Here is a 21,641-nt window from a genome sequence, read left to right on the forward strand (position 1 = left end):
CCCATGTTCAACTGACTTGGTCTTTTAGCAGCAATCCTTGAAAAAATACGAAGAGGTAACCCTGCACCCCGCACTGTCTTCTTTCATTTGACATTATCTTTACTAATCTTATTCCCAAGCTTCACATCTCCAACATCTTTGTTTTTCTTCTTCATCTTGAAACACTCATTCATTACTTACAAGACCTGACCTATGGTAACATCAAAAGATGCTCCCAAATCACTAAACATCTCCTTTATCTTATTATCTTCACCAGCCCTTTCCCGATCACCCAGGTCCTTATTCTCACCCACCTCTCCATTCTCCCCCACGATCTGTCTCCCCCTATCATTCGATCCATCCCTTAGCATCCCTTCTGTTCCACCCTCACCCACTTTCAACTGAACACCATCTATTGGTACTTCAACCTAGGTTGCCTCCACCGCAATTACCTCCTCCGTCACATCCATACCATCAGTAGCCAGTAAAACTTGTAGAGGTTGGACACCCTCTACTTCACTATCGGAATCGCCAGCAATCTCTCCATCATAAGACAAAGTCATAGATAGTGGCAGCTCCTGATCGATGGACAATCAACAACCCTTGAAGCTGTGACGGCTTTCTTTCATCTCCCTCATCTGAGTTGCTTTTCGAAATGACAGAAGCCTCCTCATCAAGAATTGACAGAGATCCAACAAATAGTTTGAACTCCACCCTACTAGATAAACTAACAGCAAGAACGAAGACTTCTACTAAAGCTTGGTCCAATTTCTCAAAGGACCCTCCTCATGGCCCTGTATTCAGAATTCCTCCCTTCCTCAAGTTCGGTACGATTAACAAAGGGAACCAAATCCCTAGATATATCTCCACTTGTCACCTCAATCCTATTTTCCTCTTTCCAACCCTCCAACCGTCCAGTTCCAAGAGATATACTTCCTTTCCCATGTATGTTTTCATTTTCCTTATCCCCACACAATCTAAGTAATGATAACATAGGCATAATAGTCAAATTATCCCCACTCTTATCCCCTTCTATTTCCAACATCATCCCTCCATTCAAGATACCCCCCCATTTAGCCTTATCTAAGAAACCACCATTTTAAAAATATATTTACAAGCACAAATCGTAATCCCCTTAAAAATCACCCACTGGGACTTTATCATAACAAAAGGAGTATAATCATTAGGCTTCCAAAAATCTATAAATAGAAACTTACCTTTAAGCGTCCAATGCCTTCTTCTTCTCAAGGTACAACAAGCATCTTTTGAAAATTTTAACAAGAACACACAACGATTATCACCAATACTCTTCACCTTAGATTCATAAGATAAATCCCATGTTCTCTTAAGCCAATCTCCCAGCCCAAAGAGATCATTTGAGGGTGGAGAAAAAGATCTCATCAACACCCTCCTTGCACAATCCGCTCTCCCAGCATCTTTTAGAACCTCCATAGGAAAAATCTCCTTTTATACCCCAACAACACTCAAATCCTCCACCATCAATGAGCACCCACTCTCCGCAAGATCTGTACATTTTTTAGTTTCAAAATTTATTGTCAGTTTTAGAAAATGATTTTAGAGTCATCATGAAGATTTTTGTTGCTTTTTAGATAAAGATTTAAAGCAATGATTTAAAAAGCGGATCGGTGACCCAGACCGGGCACCTCAAAAACCGATCCGGATCCGTGAATCGTTGATCCGGATCGATAATCGACTGAATCGGTCGGATTAAAGCTTAAAAAAAATCCTAAAATATTATTAAAATTCATTATAAATGTTGTTTTTTAGGAATCCAATAAGAAATGAGGGTACTACATTATTAACTTTCATTTTTTCATCAATTTGTGAATATTGAGATGCTCCTTCCTTGTATAAACTTAAGTATTAAATTTGCATCACGTAAAAAAAAAATCATAGAATTATCATGGATAAAACATATAATTATACATGGACTATAATAAAGAGTAGATTAAATCAATGAAAGAATGGCCATTAAAATCTCGTTTTGGCGAAAAACCCTAATCCGCTAAAAAAACCCAAATTATTACAGCCTAACTAACTATAATCCAAAATTATTACAAACTAATTAATTATAATATTATATACTGAAATTATAATTATTAGTTTACATTTTATAATTGTTTTATTAGATAAATAATAACAAATTAAAAATATTTTATAATATTATCTAATTTAAAATGTATTATTGACAACTGTAAGAAAAATAGTATATTACATGATTTATAATGTAAAAATTAATAAATAAAATAAAAAATTTAGTTATCAATATAAAAATTAATAAAATACGTACAAATTTTAGAAATAACAATTAAATTATATGCCCATGGGGGAACAAAAATTAGCTTAAAAATAGATAAACTATTATATGGCTCAAAAAAAAATTTGAACATGAGAATTCAAAGCAAATAACATTAGTGATAACCATCATGCCTCATTAGCATATACATTCAAAATTGCCTCTCAATAAACACTGATGGGGTCAGTAAAAAAAAAATTAAAAAAAAAAGAGAGGAAAAAGAGAGATATTTATTAACTTTTAAACCTAAGAAAGCGAATGAAAATTCTACCATATGGTGTCTGTTAAATATCATGTCATTTTTCTGTGGAAATGGGATGAGCTCCAGGTCTCAATTCTTGTTAGAGTGAGAGAGGAGAGATAGGTGGAAGAACACTCTGCAGCTTCTGTCTCTCCTCCAGCTTTCTATCCCATCCCCTCTTCTCTTCAACTCGGAGACGCCCACTTTCAAAAACTAGGGTTTTTGTTGAGTTTAAGCCCCAGTGCTTCACCACCTCTACAGCTGAACCAGTCCAGCAAATCCAGGCTGACCGCCATTCAATTCTCTTGGAGCAACTGTGAATAAGGCATTTGAAGGGTTATGGTAAAAACCAACAAGATAAAAATCCTTCTTTGACTGTAAAAAATCCTCCTTTTCCTTCTTCCATTGGCTCTGGTAAAGTTAATAGTGATGGTGAGAAGAATAGGAAGGTTTCTTCATTTGGGGAGCTAGGTTTATCAGAAGAGGGTATGGGAGCTTTGGAAGAGATGGGGATAAGTGTTCCAACTGAGATTCAATGGCGTGGGGTGCCTGCAATTCTCGTGGGGAAGAGTCTGGTGTTGAGTTCTCATACTGGGTCTGGAAAGACACTGGCATATATGCTACCTTTGGCTCAGGTTCTCTCTCTCTCTCTCTCTCTCTCTCTCTCTCTCTCTCTCTCTCTCTCTCTCTCTCTCTCTCTCTCTCTCTCTATTATGGGAGTGCTAGAGTATATGATAGCTTTGCTAAATTTTGCTAATGTAGTTTATGGCATGTATGGATGTGATTTGTGGCTCTTTTCCTTTCTTTTTCCTTTTGGTTGGGAGTTGGCACTTGTTTTTTCTTTTATTTTTTTTTAAGAATACTTTTTTTAAGAATGTATTCGTTGATGGCTTTTTTCGTTTTGATGTTTATGTTTTAAGAGTTTTTTTTCCTCATGTTATATTTTTCTTGTTTCTGAGGTTGATTTCCACCATCTACTGATAGAACATTCACTTTTATTATCTTGTTTTCTATTGAGTTCTTTTTATTTGGTGCATTTATGATAGTGTTCTATGGGAATCAATAGCAAATAACAATGGGATATACCATTTTTATGCGCCATTTTCATGAACATCAATGTAAAAATAAAAAGAGAAACTACATCATAATATACAAAATATATTATGTATGTTCTGTTTTTTTTCATTTGGGGGACTTCCGATTTATGTTCTATAGGTGGCTTGTTATATTTTTCTTGTTTCTGAGGTTGATTTCCACCATCTGCTGATAGAACATTCACTTTGCTGTTTGTGTCACATCGAAGACATCCCATTTATATTCTATATGCGGCTTTGTTACTTATTATCCTTAGTAGACGTAATTTACTAGAATAGCTGTTTCATGAAAATGTAGTTGAAGCTATAAAAATGGGATACATTTGTCATCCATTTCATTGACTTATACCTTCCTGCATGCTTGGTAACCATTTCATTGCCCCAAAGACACTTTTAAACTTGAGAGGGGTCCAAAGCAATGTGCTTGGATACTTGGAAAAGGGTGTTTGCTTCCCTGTTTGTTGCTTTACATGAATTCCAGAGGGCCTGGCTGTCAGGGTGGCGAGTACCACAGCAGGACATCTTGGGTTCCATCTGTTAACGTGCCGGGAAAAAAAAAGCACAGTTAGTATGGATTGAGTCTATTTTTAAATTTGAGTGCACTTTCAGTCAGAGATTGTCTAAAGCATGTTTTTTGAGAGAAAGATTGTCTAAAGCATGTTGCTGCAATATATCATTATTTTATCATAAATCAAGGCAAACACCAAGAACAAGAAGCAAAGTAAATGAAGAAAGAGATTAGTTTTGCAGTTTTGACTTGTTCTTTAGTGAGCTGATATTATTTGGATTTTAGAACCTGTAAACATTTAAAATATTGGCTGTGAGTTCCTTTTTTTTTTCAATAAATTCGAAAGATCTTGGCAGGGGGTTTCTTTTTGTGATTTTTCTTTCTTGTTACTGATATGCAAGAGAGAATATTGGTTGCAGTTATTGAGACAAGATGAGGCAACTTTTGGCATGGTAATGAAGCCTAGGCGTCCTCGTGCTATTAAATTGTGTCCTACTAGAAAGCTATCTGAGCGGGTTTCTTCATTTACCCAACAAAAAGTAAGGCCATTTATAATTTTTTGGAGGCCTTATGTGTCTTGGTTTTTGTAGGTTTTTCGAGTGGCAAAGTCTATAAGTCATCATGCGAGGTTTCGGTCGATAATGATCAGTGGAGGTGCCGTTTAAGGCCTCAAGAAGATTCTTTAAATTGTTCAATTGACATGGTGGTGGGGACACCAGGGAGAATCCTTCAACACATCAACGAGGGCAACATGATCTATGGTGATATCAAATACTTGGTGGGTTTCTCTCTCTCTCTCTCTTTCGTTTTTTTTTATGGGTGGTTGCGTTTGGGATTATGTGGCCCATAGTTTCCTGATTGATTGAAAAGAATTTCCATGACTGCTAGTGACCAACTTCTATAAAGTCAATTTTGTAATTTGTGCCTAGTATGTGAGTAGATTGTTTGTGTGAAAACAGTTTTGTGCAGCTCTTAGGGTATCAAACACAATTTGAAATTGGGAATACTTTTCTACCTGTTAATCTCCTTTAATGGTTGTTCTTTGAATGGATTTGGTGGAATATATGTTAGGTTTTGGATGAGGCAGATACCATGTTCGATCGTGGTTTTGGACTTGAAATTCGCAAGTTTCTAGGACCTTTGAGAAGCCGTGCATCAAAGCCTAATGATTCAGGGTTTCAAACTTTGATGGTCACTGCAACCATTACAGAGGTGTGCTCACTTACTCTTCAATGGAATGTAAACATAAACATATGATGCCACTAATGGAAATTTTTTGGGTCATTTGGAATCGTATATAATTTTGTTTAATAAATTATTATGTAGTCTCCATTCTAAATTCCAAAAGCAAATATGCCTTGATGAGATCTTTCTTGCCTTCTAGACATTTGCAATTACCACTACTTCAGTGACCCATCAATAGGGAACCAAACTCTTATAAGAAAGTAGGTTCATGCCACTGAAATCTACCATTTCTTACATAGAATTTTACGCATTTTGGATCTGTATGACATTCTTTGGGACATTAGAACAATGCATAACTTACAATTTATGCTAGAAGTTACACTTCCCCATACATTTTGTGAACAACAAATTATACTTCTTTACACTATTACAGACTCCTTGCTAAGCCAAGTGTTAGGTACATGCGTGGTTAGCTTTCTTATGACGTCCCTATCTGATTGACAAACACAAATGCGCTCTCGCGCATGCAGAGAGAGAGAGAGAGAGAGAGAGGGAGAGAGTTAGAGAGAGAGAAGCAGACAATGTAGGCCAGTCATACATATGAAAATGATATATATATATATATATATAGAGAGAGAGAGAGAGAGAGAGAGAGAGAGAGAGAGAGAGAGAGAGAAGCAGACCCTGTAGGACCCTGGGGAGGTCCCAGCTGAACAGAAGTGAGCTAGTATCAATTACCTTGGGCTTCAGTGCAACTCATTTCAATTGTGATTTCATGAAGAATAACCAAAATGTACCCACCGAGAAAGGATTACCAAAACTATGGTTTTTATTGGCTAAATTGGCCTTTATTAGAGTTCTTCAGAATTGTCGACTCTTCCTGGGCAGTGGAGCCTTTCATATTGTTTATTCAGCAAGCTCTTCCTTTCTTTTCCAATACAAATTGGCAGACCTGCATTTCTGTCCTGGAGAAAGGCAACCTTGCATTCCTGCAAAAACCTAATTTTTTATCTTGGAAAATTTAGAAGCATGATTCTATATTCTTTTATTCCCCTTTACTAGTTATAATTCTTTCTTCAATAAATTGACCTGATCTCACGATGATGACTGTGTTTTGAGCATGCATCTTTTTAGTGGGTTCATATTTTATCTGTTCAATTATGGTTCAGGGTTGAAAATCTCAAAAACTTAAGAGCGATGATGGGGAGTGCCCAACATTGGTTTGCTCTGATCTGGCCGCTCGAGGACTGGATTTGGATGTGGACCTTGTCATTATGTTCGACTTCCCCTCAACTTCGGTATGCCCAATTGCTTACTGTTGATCCTCTTTTTTTATTGCATGAGAGAGAGAGAGAGAGTGAGAGCTTCTACTGCAGCATGGGAGAGAAAGAATGTTGACAAAAAGAAATGGGCTTAAGTCACAATGTGGCTAAAGAACAAGGACTTGGAGAGAGAATAAATGGAGAGGAGTGTGGGTGCTACTTGCTAACAAGAGGTCCGTGCTGTGTTTTTGTAGATCGACTATCTTTATCGAACAGGGAGAACTGCTCATATGGGAGCAAAAGGTGGGATCATTCGGTTCTCACTTGCTTCTTCCAGGCTCCCACCGTGAATATATAACTGGTGGCATAAAATCTGTGGAATTTTGATATCTTTGGTCAATTTTCGATTCACTGTTGGGACGTTGCCACAGGAGTGCACAAAATTCATAGAGATAATATCTTGTAGAACAAAAAAGCCTTCAAATATCGTAACTCAAACTTTTTCCTCTCAATTTGTTACAGGGAGAGTAACAAGCCTTGTGGCCAAAAAAGACCAAACTTTTGGCTGACAGGATTGAAGAAGCCATTAAGAAGAATAAGAGCTTGGGGTCTCTTGAGGTTGCCAAGCAAAACCAGAGTGATTACAAATCTGTGAGAAAGGTCACAAATTCTGCAAAAAATTTGAAACCAAAAGCCAAAAATAGCACAGCTTCGACAAAGTCATCACCCAAGGTGTCTCAATCTTCTGCTCGAAAGATTGTTTCAGCAAAGGGCAAGAAGAATCCAATGAGTTCAATGGCGGGTAAAAATATTGTTTCAACAAAGAGCAAGAAGAATCAAATGAGTTCAATGGCTCCAAAGCCCAAAATTGTGAAGAGAGTGGAAACCAGGAAACCTCAAAGGGTAAAGACAAGCTCATCTAAACTTCGGGTAGTTGGGTTTCGGGGATGGAGTGCAGCTGCTTAGAAGCAGTCCTTGAGAACATTTAAAGCCGAGTTGAGTCTGATTCACTTGTGGGGGAGCAATCTCTCTCTTAGTAAATTCTCTAGGCAATGCTGAGAAGCCATCTTAGATGCTGGCATCAGCAAATTCTGTGATTTTTTTTAGGTAATGGGGTATTTTGTTGAGGAAGCCAAATTTATCCACGAGAGATCTCATGGATGTTTTGTTTCGCTTATTTAATTGAAGAAATATTTTAACAACTTACATGCAATAAACCACTGAAATCCCATCTCTTCTTTTTTCCTTTTTTTTTTTTGGAGTGGTTCACTTTGTATTGATAAAATTAAGTATTACATCAAGGAGCAAAAGACGGCAGTCCCCAAGTTCGGTGCTCAGTATACAGAATGTACAATTAGAAAGAGGAGGAATACAGAAAATACGAAAATGGAGGAAAGGGTAGAGAGAGAAAAAAAAGAAAAGGGATAACAACTTAGAAATAGAGTAAAAAATAGGAACAAGAAAAAAGAAATCCCATCTCTTTTTAAGGTTGCAACCTTAAAATGTAGAATTATAGATGTACTTCAAAAATCTATGGGAAAGATTGTTTTAATGTTGAAAACCATATAATTGATCATCTTGACACTAAGATAATGAATATGAAAAGAATAAGTTTTGTAGTCTAAAAAATAGTGCATCTTCCAACACATTATCTTGACTATGCACTTTCAAGATTTTCATATGTTTATAGATCTACTTAATTTTAACAATTTTTGGAGTTCAAAATTTTCAAATTAGATATAAAAATAGATTTTAAGATAATCTTAAGATTTTTTTACCACAAAACTACATATTATAATAAAATTTGGAGGTGCGCTTTAATTGAATTGTTTAAGGTTGCAACCTTATAGAAATTTATATAAAGCCGAGGCTCTAAACAATCAAATTTGTGGCTATATCAAAAATTTCAATAGCAGAAGTTTGTTTTGATGCTCAAATATCTTCAAATTGATCATCCCGACATCAAGATGTATGATCATGAGAAAAAAATGCATTTCAAGTTTTGGAAATAGTGTATTTTGTAATGCATTTTTTGGACCGTCAATTTTCAAAATTTTCAAGTTTTCACATATATGTCGATCTACACTATTTTTGAAACTTTAAACTTTATAAATAAATATAAAAATATATTTTAAGGCTATCACAAAGATTTTTAATACTGAAACCATATTTCTTGATACTATTTGAAAGTGGGCTCTATTCTGATTATTTAGAGCCTAAGCTCTATACAAACTGTACCTTTTATAATAAGGGAAAGCTTTCTATGTTCCCCTTTAACATAGAAGTTCTATGTTCCCCCTTATCCAACCGTGCATTTTTTAATGGAGGGCCAAAATTACCCCAATTAGTTTAATTTTTTTTCTCTAAACTGTTTTGACACCAAATTTAAGGCGTCTATTCTTATATTAAACTCGCATTAACAGAATATATATATATATATATATATATATATTCAATAAATAAAATGATCAAAAAACCCCAGCAAGTTTCAAAAAGTATTTTGGTCATTATTTTTTATCGAAAAATTATTATTAATATTTTTTATAGGTGCGCCTCAATGAAAAGATGGCACCTACCAAATTTCATATTAAAAAAAATACCAAATTTCATATTCAAAAAAATTATATTAAAAAAACTAAAAATAAAATACTTTGAAGCATCGAATCTAAAGATCAAACAGTGAGTAGCTCTTTTGATAAAAAATGGACAATTGGATATAAAAAGGAATAAAAAATGGACAGTTGGATATAAAAGAGAACATAGAACTTCTATGTTGTAGGGTAAACATAAAAAGTTTTCCCTTATAGTAACTCTGCATCAATGGTACTAAACGAAATAATGTTTCATGCGGGCTAGATCGCATTTCTACAATTTGCAGCCCCAAGGTATAAGACATCCATCAAAGATGGGATGCAAATAGGTGGTCCATCCCAAAACAATAGAAACTAAGATCGATGCTTTATACCTTGAACTGCATATTACAGAAATGCAGTCGAACGAACGGCCTCAGGGTTAGCCCTTTATTGGGGCAAAGGTCTTCCTATACCTACAGAGTAGAGGTTCGCTTTTCCATTGGAGGGCTCATGTGCATACAGCATGAGAGAGCCTACAAATAGAAGAACCTTTTTAAGATGGACATTTAGATTTTTAAGATGGTCTCTAACTGTCCAAACATTTTTTTAATAGAATTATTATTTTTAATTTTTAATTTTTATTTTATTTTATTTATTCATGATTCCGTATGTGGTTTGGATAGAGCCTAAGCTCTAAACAATCAAATTAGAGCCTATTTGAAATAGTGTCGAAAAATATCGTTTCAATACTGAAAATCTATGTGATACCCTTAAAATATATTTTCATGTTTATTTATAAAGTTATAAAAGCTTCAAAAATAGTGTAGATGGACAGATTTACGAAAACTTGAAAATCTTGATAATTGACAAGAAATACGTTACAAAACACACTTTCTAAAACTTGAAATCCAATTTTTTCTCATATCCATGCATCAAGTCGGTGGAAATCATTCACATTAAAGTCGAAACAGTATACAACATGATGCTTTTGAAGAGCTTGGGCTAAGAACTTAAGCCCCAATATACACCTGAAGGAATAGAAGTTATGCATCACCAGTAATCCGAGCTTGAACAAGACCCATCTTTGAAATGATGAAACCTAAGTGCATCCCTCATGATAATCTCACGCCCACTGCTCAATGAAATAAGGTTAATTGCTGGGTGGCAATCAACACAAACCGGGAGGTTCTTAATTACCCTAATAGGCTTTGAATTTGCCTGTTTGAGAAGCCCCAAAGCAATTGTGAGCTTCTCGCTAAGCGAGAATAAGGACCTCCTCCTGCTCTTGATCCTCCAAATCTTGCATCACCAGACTGGAGTATGGAACATAACCCAGTTTTTTTATATCAGATATGAGTGTTCTCAAATGGGTCTGCAATTCTTGATTCAATGAATGCGATTGATCAGAAGCATAGAAATGGTGCATCTCACCATTGATCTCGATCCAGCTGCACCCAGGTCTCTTTCAAACCTTCTTTTTTTCCATATTATCACTTACATTTTCAGTATGGACCCATCTACCTTCTGATCCATGAAGGCTTATGAGCTGCAAATATGGGCCTGGGTCTCGAGATTTTGCTTTTATTAGCTTGTCAGCTGCTCTTTGGGCAATATCAAACTTGGGTTCTGCTTTGCAGTCGTTAAGCAGTGAGGTCCAAACAACAGAGTCGGGTTCAAAAGGCATGGACGAAACCAACTTCTCTGCTTCGACAACTAATCCTAAACGAGAGAGAAGATCAACCATACATCCATAATGTCCTTTCTCAGGCTTAATTCCATAAATTGGGTTCATAATGCTAGAGTGGTTCCAAGCTCGTTTTGCCAGACCTGCATGGCTGCAAGCCAACAAAAGACTAAGAAAAGTCACAGAGTCTAGTTTTATCTCCATGGATACAAGCTTTTCAAAACCTACAATGCCCTTTTGAGCATTCCCATTCACTGAATATCCACCTATCAAAGCATTCCAAGTTACCCTCGGTTTTCCATTCTATTAAATATTGACGCTGCAATCACTATATCCCCACATTTAGAATACATATTAATCAGCAAATTAGCGACAATCGAGTATGATTGTAACCCGATTTTGATACTCAGAACATGAATTTCATGGCCAAATTTTAGTTGAGACAAACTTGCACAAGCAGTCAAAATACTGGTTAAAATAGACTCGGTGGGGTACAAGCCAGTCAAAATCATTCGGTTATAAAGTTCCAATGCACACTCATAATGCCCCAAATTCATGTAGCCACCAATCATTGAAGGCCAAGACAAGATATCAGGTTCTTTCACGTCTTCAAAGAGCATCTGAGCCTCTACCGATCTACCATGACGAGTAAAACCATCGATCATGACATTGTAAGCAACGGCATTTTTCTCGGGCATACTTTTGAAGAAATCTTCAGCTTCTTCAATATTTCCCTCTTGTACCAACCCATTGATCATAACCGTAAAAGAAACTGTATCCCTTTCAGGCAGCGTCTCAAAAAATCTTTTTGCATCATCAATACACTTATTCTCTATCATACCTGCGATCAAAGAAGTCCAAGTTATTAACAGTGGGTACAGGCAAACTCTCAAATAAAACGATGGCTTTTTTCATTAATCCTTTCTTACCATAGCCATTAATCAACATGTCCCATGATAACGAATCTGGTTCAGGCATGTCATTAAACAATTCCCATGCCTCTTCTATTTTATCATTGTTTATATATCCACTGATAATGGCATTCCATGACCCAATGGACTGAACCTGCATCTTTTCGAACTCAACTCTTGCTTCCTCAATAGGCACACACTTCACATAAAAGGTTATAATGGAAGACTGCAGAATCCCATCAAAATTCAAACCAATTTTCAAAATAAATCCATGAATTGCCATACCCAAATTAACAATTTTAGGCCTGCACAAGTATTGAAAGCACTAATAACCATAGGTTTAATGGCTCTGAAATCTTGTTTGCAAGCCATCTTATAAACAAAGCCATCATATCTTTAATGGCTCTGGATCTCTGCTCTTAGAATAAAAGGTGATCAGAGAAGTACCCACATAAACATATCCACAAAAACCAGTCTTTATCAGTAGCCCATGAATTTGCTTAACCTGAATTAGAGCTCTTGTCTCTGCACAACTCGATAGCGCAATTGAGAAAGTTCTTTCGTTGGGTCTTAAGTTCTCGCTTAAGAATCCAGAATAAAACCTCCGAGATTCTTCATAGTGGCCATTTCGCGAATGAACCAGACATCATACAATTCCACAACACTGCGTTTCTTTGAGTCGTTTTATCAACTTCATATCTGAGCTTGACCAAGTCATGCACTGATGAAAATCCCTGAATAAATTGAAAATGGAAATAAAAAAATGTACTAAAAAGCAAAATCAAACAAAAAAAAAACTTTTGGAGTCTGTATGAGCTAAAAAGAAGTACTAGAAAAATGGAATAGAAAAACAGTTGGGGACATTTTAAAATATTAAAAAAAAGAGAAAATACAAAAATAGGGATTTATAGTAAAAAAAACTGTAAGAAAATGGTAAAAAAAACCATGTAAGAAAAATTGTATATGGTAACTTGATTTTTAACAATTTTTGTACAATTTTTAATTATATTTTTTGAATACCCAAGTTGTCACACACTCTGGGGACTCGGCCTTGCCCATATAACTCGGATAGGCCGAATCACAGTACACCGTTTAAGAGTTAAAAACTTACACTAAAATCAGATGCAAGGTGGTTAAAAGGGTCGTTATCAATTGATTAATAGTGACAATTGCACTACGGTTTGTGTGGTCAAGTGTATTATAGTATACACGGTCTATTTTAAGCCATCAGATTTCACATCTTTTGGCTAAAAGGGACTATGACCTCTTTGTACCTGAACTTAATAATCCTACATATCCCTTTTTCTTACCTGGAATTTTCTTCCAACCCATTTCTTTGACTATACAGTACGGTATTTTTTAAAGCATTAAATTGTTTTATAATTCTTACTGTATTTAAAATATTTTTCAGATACATTTAACATGCTCTCCATGGCATTTCTCAATCAAAGACATTTTCAGCTAACATTTTCAAGGTACTCACACAATTAAGAAATCCAGGAAAAACTTGTGTAAAAAAAATCATCGATTAAGAAATTAAAACTACTTATAGGTTAAGGGGGATTTAGTGGACCAGTGATCAAAAACTTGGCCTCTTATCGAGCTGGGTAGTTGGAAATTCGAACTAAAAAATACAATATTATAAAACTATAGTGAATTGTGAATCAATGTATAAATAGCACCCGGTTTCTATGTGGCCAAAACCATAGCCATGATTTAGTCACATACCAAAACTTGGGTCCTAAAGGTGCCATGGTGAGTCCCTGTGGACCAGGAATACTTTCAGTCAAATTATGGAAGCTCCTCATCAACACCCACTTAGACATCAAGGTTACAATCCCAAGTAGTAAGATAGAGAGAAAGATATGTGTGCCTCGCTGAATCGCTATGGAAGAATACCCCCAAGGGATGTAAGGGAAAGGTAAACATTCATCAATAACAAACCACAATTATCTTCCACGAAGAATCATAAAGTGTTCATACCAAAAGAACAAAACAATCCAGACTCCGCCAAATTGCGTCGCACTACCTTGAGGTCAAATCAGGCATGTGCCCTGCATTTCTCAGCTGCCAAACCAAAAGCTCCAACACAGAATAAACCACCTCAGCTCTCCCATTCATCACCCCATCAGCTGCGTAAAACTCCACAACCTCCCCATCCACCTCTATCCAACTACAACCAGGCGTCTTCTCCATGGCCCCTATCTCTTACTAACCTCTTCAACCTCCCCACCTCCTCCCACTTCCCCTTCTCCCCATACAAGTTTGCTAGTTGCACCATCTATGAGCCATTACCTGGGTCGAGCTCCATCAGTCGATGGACTGCACTCTCAGCTAATCCCACATTACCATGCATTCTACATGCGTTTAAGAGCGCGCCTCATATCACATCGTCGGGTTCTTGATTCATCCCTTCAATCACCTCTATTGCCTCCTCAAGACGACCTGCTCGACCCAAGAGATCGACTACGCACCCATAGTGCTCAATTCGAGGCTCTAAGCCACATTCCTTTTTCATTGAAAGAAAGTAAGAGCACCCCTCATCGATGAGGCCACCATGTGTGCACGCATTTAAAAGTTTAACAAATGTCACCTCGTCGAGCCTCACATTCTCTGTCTGCATCGTATTGAAGATTTCAATAGCTTCACGTGTGTGCCCATGTAATGCAAGGCCATTAATCATGGAGTTCCAAGCTGTGCCACTACGCTCTCGCATTCGATCGAACAATTTGCATGCCTCTTTCAAGCAGCCACACTTTGCATACATATCAATAAGTGCGTTACTGACAAAGGAGGAGGCCCCAGAGCCACGCTTGTATGTGTGCCGAGATGTGCACAAGCTGAGAGCGTGCACACCAGAGTCACATGATTTGGCTGGTGGCTCTCTGCAAGCATACAGCTCAAAAGAGACAATGCCTCAATGAATAGACCATTTTGTGCACACCCTGCTATTGCCGCATTCCATGTGCGTACATCTCGCTCTCTCATCTCCTAGAAAAGAACTAATGCGTCGCCCATCTTTCCAAATTTCGCAAACCCAGTCAACAATGCCGTGAAGGACACCACATTTGGCTCACACATCTCCCCAAGAGCACGACATGCTGCCTCAAGGACTCCGCACTTTGCATAAGCATCGACGAAGGCAGTCCTCACAACAGCCCATGCGTCAAGGCCGGACTTGGCAATGTGGGCATGGGTCTGTGCAGTCTCCAGAAGTGCGAAGATTTGCGCAGAGGCCTTGAGGATGTAGGGGAAGGTGAATTGGTTGGCGACAAAAGAATTGAAATGCATTTGCTTGTAGAGATAGAGAGCAGTTTTGCAGGTGGGTGGCCGTTGCTGAGCGTAGGCGGTGATGATGGCAGTCCAGTGGTAGATACTGGGGGCAGGGTTGTGGTCGAAAATGAGGCGAGCGTGATCGATGTGGGCGGCACCCAAAGTGGTGATGCAAAAACAGAGGAGTTTGAAAGAGAGGAGGGGAAGGTGGGCTTGGCCAAAGGTAATGAGAAAGGCATGGAGTTGGTTGAGGTGAGAGAGGTGGGTGCATCTCTAACAAAGCTAAGACATAGTGGGTTAGCTCTCCAGCTTTGGAGAAGATGCTCATGAGGCACTCTCACTCTGAATCTACTCAACTTGCCGCAATTTTCTTAATCTTTCTTGAATCATTATCGTCATCATCATCTGAATTTTCTTTTTGACTATTAGAAACTGTAATTTCATTAGGTAACAATGCCTATTTCTGACTATTTGAAACTGTAATTTCATCGGGTAACAATGTCGGCAAGACAAATGTACAAAGAACAAAAGAGACTTAGATTATAAATTCAAAATTGAAGCGAACATTTTACATGGAACTAAAAATACAATAATAAGACTGCCATTTCCGTGAGAGTGCTGAAAGTAAACAATGTTCTTCAATTTTTTGCTACTTTTGCACTCTTTGCTCCATGGGTTGATTACCAATAATGTAGTATGTTGTCAGACCGACCGAACAGGACAAGACCGGTCGGATTGGCCTAAGAAATTAAATGATTAATAAGAATACTAAAATAAAGAAAAATTCAAAAATATAGAAAATCATGCAAAACCATTTTCCAAAATAATTTTTGGGAATAAAAAAAGAAAAAGAGAGAAAAAGGGAGAAAATCATCAGATAATTCAAAAAACAGAATCTTATTTGCTGTTACATTTCAACCAGTATACTTATTTTTTTTCCTTTTTTTAATGCCAAAATCCCTTCAAAGTAACCAAAAAAAACGCAATCACAAATTTGAAAACACCTTCTAAAATATACAAGCCCCAACTTCATAAACACATTCAGGCAGATATATACATTTTCATTTATTTTTAAATCTTCTGCAATAAACTAATAAATAAATATTGAAGTACATAAACAAAAAAATCTTACTCAGTCTAGTCATAGTTAGCAAATCGTCGTTTAATCGGCGATTTTTTCAAAAAAAATCGGCACTTTTATGGAAACAGTTCTAAACAGCGACCTTCTGAAAAGGTCATGAAAAAAATAGTGTACTTTTCATAAAAACATTTAAAACGCGATTTTTTCATAATACGATTTAAATCAGACCAAAAAAATCGTATATTTTTCACCTATAATATTTTTTCCCTGTTTTGTGTATTGCAGCCATTGCTACTTTCATGCTTTTGAAAAAAATATTATTTCAGAAAAAAACCTAAAATATAAATTTTTATCCCTACTGTGTTCTTCAAAGCCACAATTGCAGATTGAAAGTATGAAATTTTTTCCCTTTTTTTAAATTTAAACAAAGTTGTTCTTATGGAAAATCATTGTGTAAATGAATTAATACTGTTTATAGCAAATCATTTCGAAAAGTAAATCATTGTGTAAAGAAAAACATATACATGCAGATTTCTGTCATTATTTGTGATAACTGTTTTTACGAAAATAATGTTTATGGCACAAATTAGAGCTCAAAAAACAGTCTTTTACTAATGAATGAGAAGCAGAGAGTGTGAGTATAGGAAAAAGTAATCAATATTTTGTTTTTCATTATGTAATAACAAAGATAAACAATATTGTGTAAACTGTAAACTTACCAGAGCAAGCAATCCCCCAAACCTAATCCTTCAGCTCTGCTTCCTGTTTCCCCAACAAAATGAAAAACCCTCTTCCTTTTTTCTCCCTAAACTTCAGGGAGGGCCTCTTCACAAATCAAAAAATCAGTTAGGGCCTCTTCACAAGTCAGTATAATTAGGGCTTTCTCTCAAACAACTCAAATCAGAGAGAAAAATCCTCTTCAAACTATCTCAAATCAGCATCCCATCTTCCTTTTTCTCTCTCTAAAAATCAGTTAGGGCCCCTTCCATTAGGGCATTAGGGTTTGTGAAGCCGATGAACTCTTGCTTCTTCCTTCTTCTCTCTCTATAAACCAAAGACGATGGACTTTTCCTACTTCCTTCTCTCTCTATAATGCCAAATGGCTATGAGCCCAGCGCCTATTTTCTTCTCTTCCTTCGTCTTCTTTCCTTTCTCTAAACCTTACACGCAGATATGTGAAACCCAGGTTTCTGGGACCATATAAATTAAAGAAATTTATAAAACTTAAGCCATACTTACGTGGTGTTTATAGCTAAAGAGTAATGATAGTACGAGGCCCTGCAACACTGCCCACTAGGATCTGATCCCAGTAAATTTAACACGTATCTTTATAAAAATTATAATAAAAGTTTGTAATTTAATATTTTTACAAAATCTATATCAAATTTAATGATGATCATTTGAAATCCTATACATAAAAATGTGAAAAAATCTCATAACATCATTTTTCCAACTAATAGATATGATGTTTTAAATATAGTTGAGGTTTTCATAATGTTGCAACCTTAAACAACCATTTAAAATACACTTTTAAATTTTATCATAACATATAATTTTAATGTAAAATAGGGAAATGTTCCTGTTAGACCCTCTCACATCCAAGATTTCAAAAGATCACCATTAAATTTGGAATAGATCTATAGAAAAATAAAGTATCACACTTATCTGATACTTTTTTCTAGATATCTGTACCAAATGTAATGGTAATCTTTTAAAATCCTACACACATGGGTGTTGAAGGGTCTCATAGGATCATTGCTCTATAAAATATTGTTAAGATTATCTCAAAATATATTTTCATATCTAATTATAAAATTTTTAACTCCAAAAATAATTAAAAATTTTCCCTTTAAGTATTTAATAAATGGAAAAGTTTATATAAGGTTGCAACCTCAAAATGTAGATGTACATATGTGCCTCAAAAATCCATCGAAAAATATTGTTTTAATGTTACGAGACCCTCTAATTGATCATCTCAACATCGAGATGTATGAATGTGTAAAAAAATTTATTTTGAGTTGCAAACAAAGTGCATCTTGCAACACATTATCTAGACTGTCAATTTTTAAGATTTTCACATGTTTATAGATCTACATGATTTTAACTATTTTTCTAGTTTAAAATTTTATAATTAAATATAAAAATACATTTTAAGATATACTAAAATTTGGAGGTGCACCTTAATTGGATTGTTTGAGGTTGCAACCTGAATGAAACCACACCCTTTAATGAATTTATGTAGTATATTTGTCATTATGCTATAGTTAAAGTATTTAATGAATAAATTTATAATAGTATATTTGTTTTTGGTATGTAATAAGTAGGTGCGATAGTTTCTTACAGCATTTAATGGGTAGATTTATATGGTACTTTTTTTTGGTATATACTAGTTAATTATGTATTTAATATTAGATGATTGGATGATAGTCACGAGGTATCTAAATTAATTGATTTAATTATATTAGTCTAATAAAGTTTTTATGGATGAATTAGTTATTGATGGTTTTGACGTAATTGTTATTTTTAAAATTTTCTAATATTATAATTTTATCCTATTTTTTTACTCCGATTTTTTCAGGCTAATCCGATATAATAGCGATATCTTTATATGAAGTATTTTTGCCAATCCATATTTTTTACCCAATTTTTTCATTTGACTTTTTTAAATAAAAAAACGATTTGTTTTTTATTTTACGGCGAGCTGATTTATTGATTGTCCCCAACTTACTAACTATGGTTCTAGTAGCTCGCCGAAAATCTACGGAAATAGGTTGGAAATAGCTATGGCGATGGAGGCTCGTTTTGAACATGTCAAATGGCAAAAGCCTCCTCTGAAAGTAAAAAGTTTTTCAAGACACGTATACTGCATACTAGGAGCATAACATTTTTGTTTCCTTCTTTTGTCCTTCAATATACCCGAGGCTATAAACAATCAAAGTAAAGCGCACCTTCAAATAGTGTCGAGAAATGTCGTTGAAATTTTTGGTCATCGCCTTAAAATATATATTTTTTAATTATAAAATTTAAAGTTTCAAAAATAGTGTAGATCATGAACACTTGAAAATTGACGGTCCACAATGCATTACAAAATGCACTATTTCCAAAACTTGAAATCCAAAATTTTCATATTCATGCATCTTGATGTTGAGATGATCAATTTTAGGATATTTAGACGTCAAAACAACCTCTTTTAGTGAAATTTTTGAAGTAGGCTCAAATTTTTAAGACTAAATAATATTTTTAGCAACTATATTATGCTCCCTTAGGAGCATAGTTTACTTCTATTCCTCCGTTCTTCTATGCCTCTGATAAGGTGAATTACTTGAGAGGATTTATTAAATCTGAAATTTTGGTAATCACCTTATAATCATATGATGATTATTCTTAAAAAAAAAAAACATTAAAATTTGAGTTTTATAGTGTTTAGAGTTTACCCTCTAAAAATCAGACAAATGATATTTTTTTTTTTTTCAAGTACTCAGAGGGTGCAATTAGGAAATTTTTACTGAGGTTAATGTATGTATTGAATAGATTATATCCTCAAAATTTGCGGCCTTAAAACTAAACCTAGGTGGGGTTTTACTTGAGGGAGTAAAGTGATATTTTAAGTTTTTCTTTCTATTTTTTTTAAAAAAAGGGCAAAAAAGATATTTTCTTCCCCCCACCAATCCAGCATGTCTCTGGCAGTTCACCGGTTCATGGCCGATTCAATATGAAATTTCGTTCTTGCACTAGATTGGACCAATGATTAAAAATGGTCAGTAGCAACGGACTCGCCCTGTTCGACATGGGATCGATCACCTGGTGACGATTCTTGTGTAAAGCGTTGAATCACCCGGTACTAGATAAGAACCGGCAATTCTATATAGTAAATTGTATTTATGATGTCACAAATCGCATATAACGTTCTTGCACAAGAAAATTGTATTTATGATGTCACAGTTCGCGTATAACGTTCTTGTACTAGATTGACCGGCAATTCTGTAGAAAATCATATTTATGATGTCACAGATCGCACATAACGTGCTTGCACTAGATTGACCGAAAATCATGTAAAGTAAATCATATTTATGATGTCATATATCACATATAACGTTATTGCACTAGAAAATCGTATTTATGATGTCACAAATCGCGTATATTGCACTAATTGACCGGCAATTATGTAGAAAAGCGTATTTATGACGTCATAGATCGCGTATATAGTTCTTGCACTAGAATAAGCGGCAATTCTGTATAGTAAATCGTATTTATGATGTCACATCGCGTATAACGTTATTGCACTAGAAAATCATATTTATGATGTCACAGATCGCATCAGTTATGTAGAAAATCGTATTTATGATATCATAGATCATGTATATCGTTATTGCACTAGATCAACATGTCATAGATAGATCGACTGGCAATTTTCTATAAGAAATTGTATTTATGATGTCAAATATTGCGTATAACATTCTTGCACTAGAAAATCGTATGTATGATGTCACTGATCACGTATAACGTTATTGCACTAGAAAATCGTATTTATGATGGTCGACAATTATATACAGTAAATCATATTTATGATGTCACTGATCGTGTATAACGTTCTTGCACTAAAAAACTGTATTTATGATGTCACAAATCACGAATAACGTTTTTGCAATAGAAAATCGTATTTATGACGTCACAGATCACGTATAATGTTCTTGCACTAGAAAATCTTATTTATGATGGCCGACAATTCTGTACAATAAATCGTATTTATGATGTCACAAATTGCATATAATGTTCTTGCATTAGAAAATCGTATTTATGATGTCGCATATCACTTATAACGTTATTGCACTAGAAAAACATATTTATGATGGCCGACAATTCTGTACAGTAAGTCGTATTTATGATGTCACAGATCGCGTATAACATTCTTACACTATAAAATCGTATTTATGATATCACATATCAAGTATAATATTATTGTACCAAAAAACTGTATTTATGATGTCACAAATCATGTATAACGTTCTTGCACTAGAAAATCGTATTTATGATGTCTTGCACTATAACGTTCTTGCACTAGAAAACCTTATTTATGATGTCACAGATCACGTATAACGTTCTTGCACTAGAAAATCGTATTTATGATATCACATATTGCGTATAACATTCACAAATCACGTATAATGTTCTTGCACTAGAAAATTGTATTTATGATGTCACAGATCAAAAATTGTATTTATGATGTCACAGATTACGTATAACTTTTACAAATCACGTATAATGTTATTGCACTAGAAAATCGCATTTATGATGTCACATATCGCGTATAACGTTATTTGACCAGTGATTAAAAAGTCGGCTAATCGCAACAGACTAACCCGGTTCCACGTATCAAGCTCACAGAAACAAGAATGGTAACCTCCTTCCTTTATAGTCACTTAGCCATCCAAAAATTGTTGATGTGAGACTATATTTTGTGTCTTTTTTGAGCGGGTCAGTCAACCACCTGCATAAGCGTGGACACTTTTTTTTGGGTGCCATGCTTTTGAAG

General features: G+C 35.3%; 2 protein-coding genes and 1 pseudogene across 7 annotated transcripts; 1 reads left to right on the forward strand and 2 right to left on the reverse strand.

Annotated features, from left to right (window-relative positions):
* The first annotated feature begins 2,636 nt into the window (after positions 1 to 2,636).
* LOC148783502 (DEAD-box ATP-dependent RNA helicase 39-like) lies at positions 2,637 to 7,803 on the forward strand. 4 transcript variants are annotated; one of them, XR_016050148.1, is made up of 6 exons: positions 2,637 to 3,172; positions 4,730 to 4,917; positions 5,211 to 5,351; positions 6,494 to 6,622; positions 6,841 to 6,889; positions 7,109 to 7,803. XR_016050148.1 is itself a non-coding variant. In XM_088859462.1 (6 exons), exons 1-6 carry the CDS (start codon positions 3,073 to 3,075, stop codon positions 7,153 to 7,155), a joined length of 630 nt encoding a protein of 209 aa, XP_088715588.1. In that variant the 5' UTR covers positions 2,637 to 3,072; the 3' UTR covers positions 7,156 to 7,803. The 4 variants fall into 4 exon arrangements, 2 of the variants coding, with proteins under 2 accessions (XP_088715588.1, XP_088715589.1); XM_088859462.1 differs by having other exon boundaries at positions 6,518 to 6,622; XR_016050151.1 differs by lacking the exon at positions 6,841 to 6,889.
* A 2,284-nt stretch (positions 7,804 to 10,087) lies between these two features.
* LOC148783503 (uncharacterized) lies at positions 10,088 to 17,161 on the reverse strand. Of its 3 annotated transcripts, none has more exons than XM_088859449.1 (3): positions 16,828 to 17,161; positions 11,773 to 12,488; positions 10,088 to 11,684 (listed from the first exon to the last, which is right to left on the reverse strand). In XM_088859449.1, exons 2-3 carry the CDS (start codon positions 12,035 to 12,037, stop codon positions 11,128 to 11,130), a joined length of 822 nt encoding a protein of 273 aa, XP_088715575.1. In that variant the 5' UTR covers positions 12,038 to 12,488; positions 16,828 to 17,161; the 3' UTR covers positions 10,088 to 11,127. The 3 variants fall into 3 exon arrangements, with proteins under 3 accessions (XP_088715575.1, XP_088715577.1, XP_088715579.1); XM_088859451.1 differs by lacking the exon at positions 16,828 to 17,161 and adding an exon at positions 13,483 to 14,531; XM_088859453.1 differs by lacking the exon at positions 16,828 to 17,161 and adding an exon at positions 13,738 to 14,516.
* On the reverse strand, positions 14,135 to 14,835 carry LOC148783504 (pentatricopeptide repeat-containing protein At3g29230 pseudogene; annotated as a pseudogene).
* Positions 17,162 to 21,641: the final 4,480 nt, after the last annotated feature.

The sequence above is a fragment of the Amborella trichopoda genome, chromosome 1, assembly GCF_054954075.1.
Source record: "Amborella trichopoda isolate Santa Cruz 75 chromosome 1, AtrichopodaSantaCruz75HAP2 v2.0, whole genome shotgun sequence".
NCBI classification, from domain to species: Eukaryota; Viridiplantae; Streptophyta; class Magnoliopsida; order Amborellales; family Amborellaceae; genus Amborella; species Amborella trichopoda.

Coding starts and splice junctions, on each gene's coding strand:
- LOC148783502 (XM_088859462.1), top strand. CDS start 3,073: ATGGCGTGGGGTGCCTGCAATTCTCGTGGGGAAGAGTCTGGTGTTGAG. Junction 3,173..4,729: donor ATATGCTACCTTTGGCTCAG/GTTCTCTCTCTC, acceptor TGGTTTTTGTAG/GTTTTTCGAGTGGCAAAGTC. Junction 6,623..6,840: donor TCGACTTCCCCTCAACTTCG/GTATGCCCAATT, acceptor GTGTTTTTGTAG/ATCGACTATCTTTATCGAAC.
- LOC148783503 (XM_088859449.1), bottom strand. CDS start 12,037: ATGGCAATTCATGGATTTATTTTGAAAATTGGTTTGAATTTTGATGGG. Junction 11,685..11,772: donor CATGTTGATTAATGGCTATG/GTAAGAAAGGAT, acceptor CTTTGATCGCAG/GTATGATAGAGAATAAGTGT.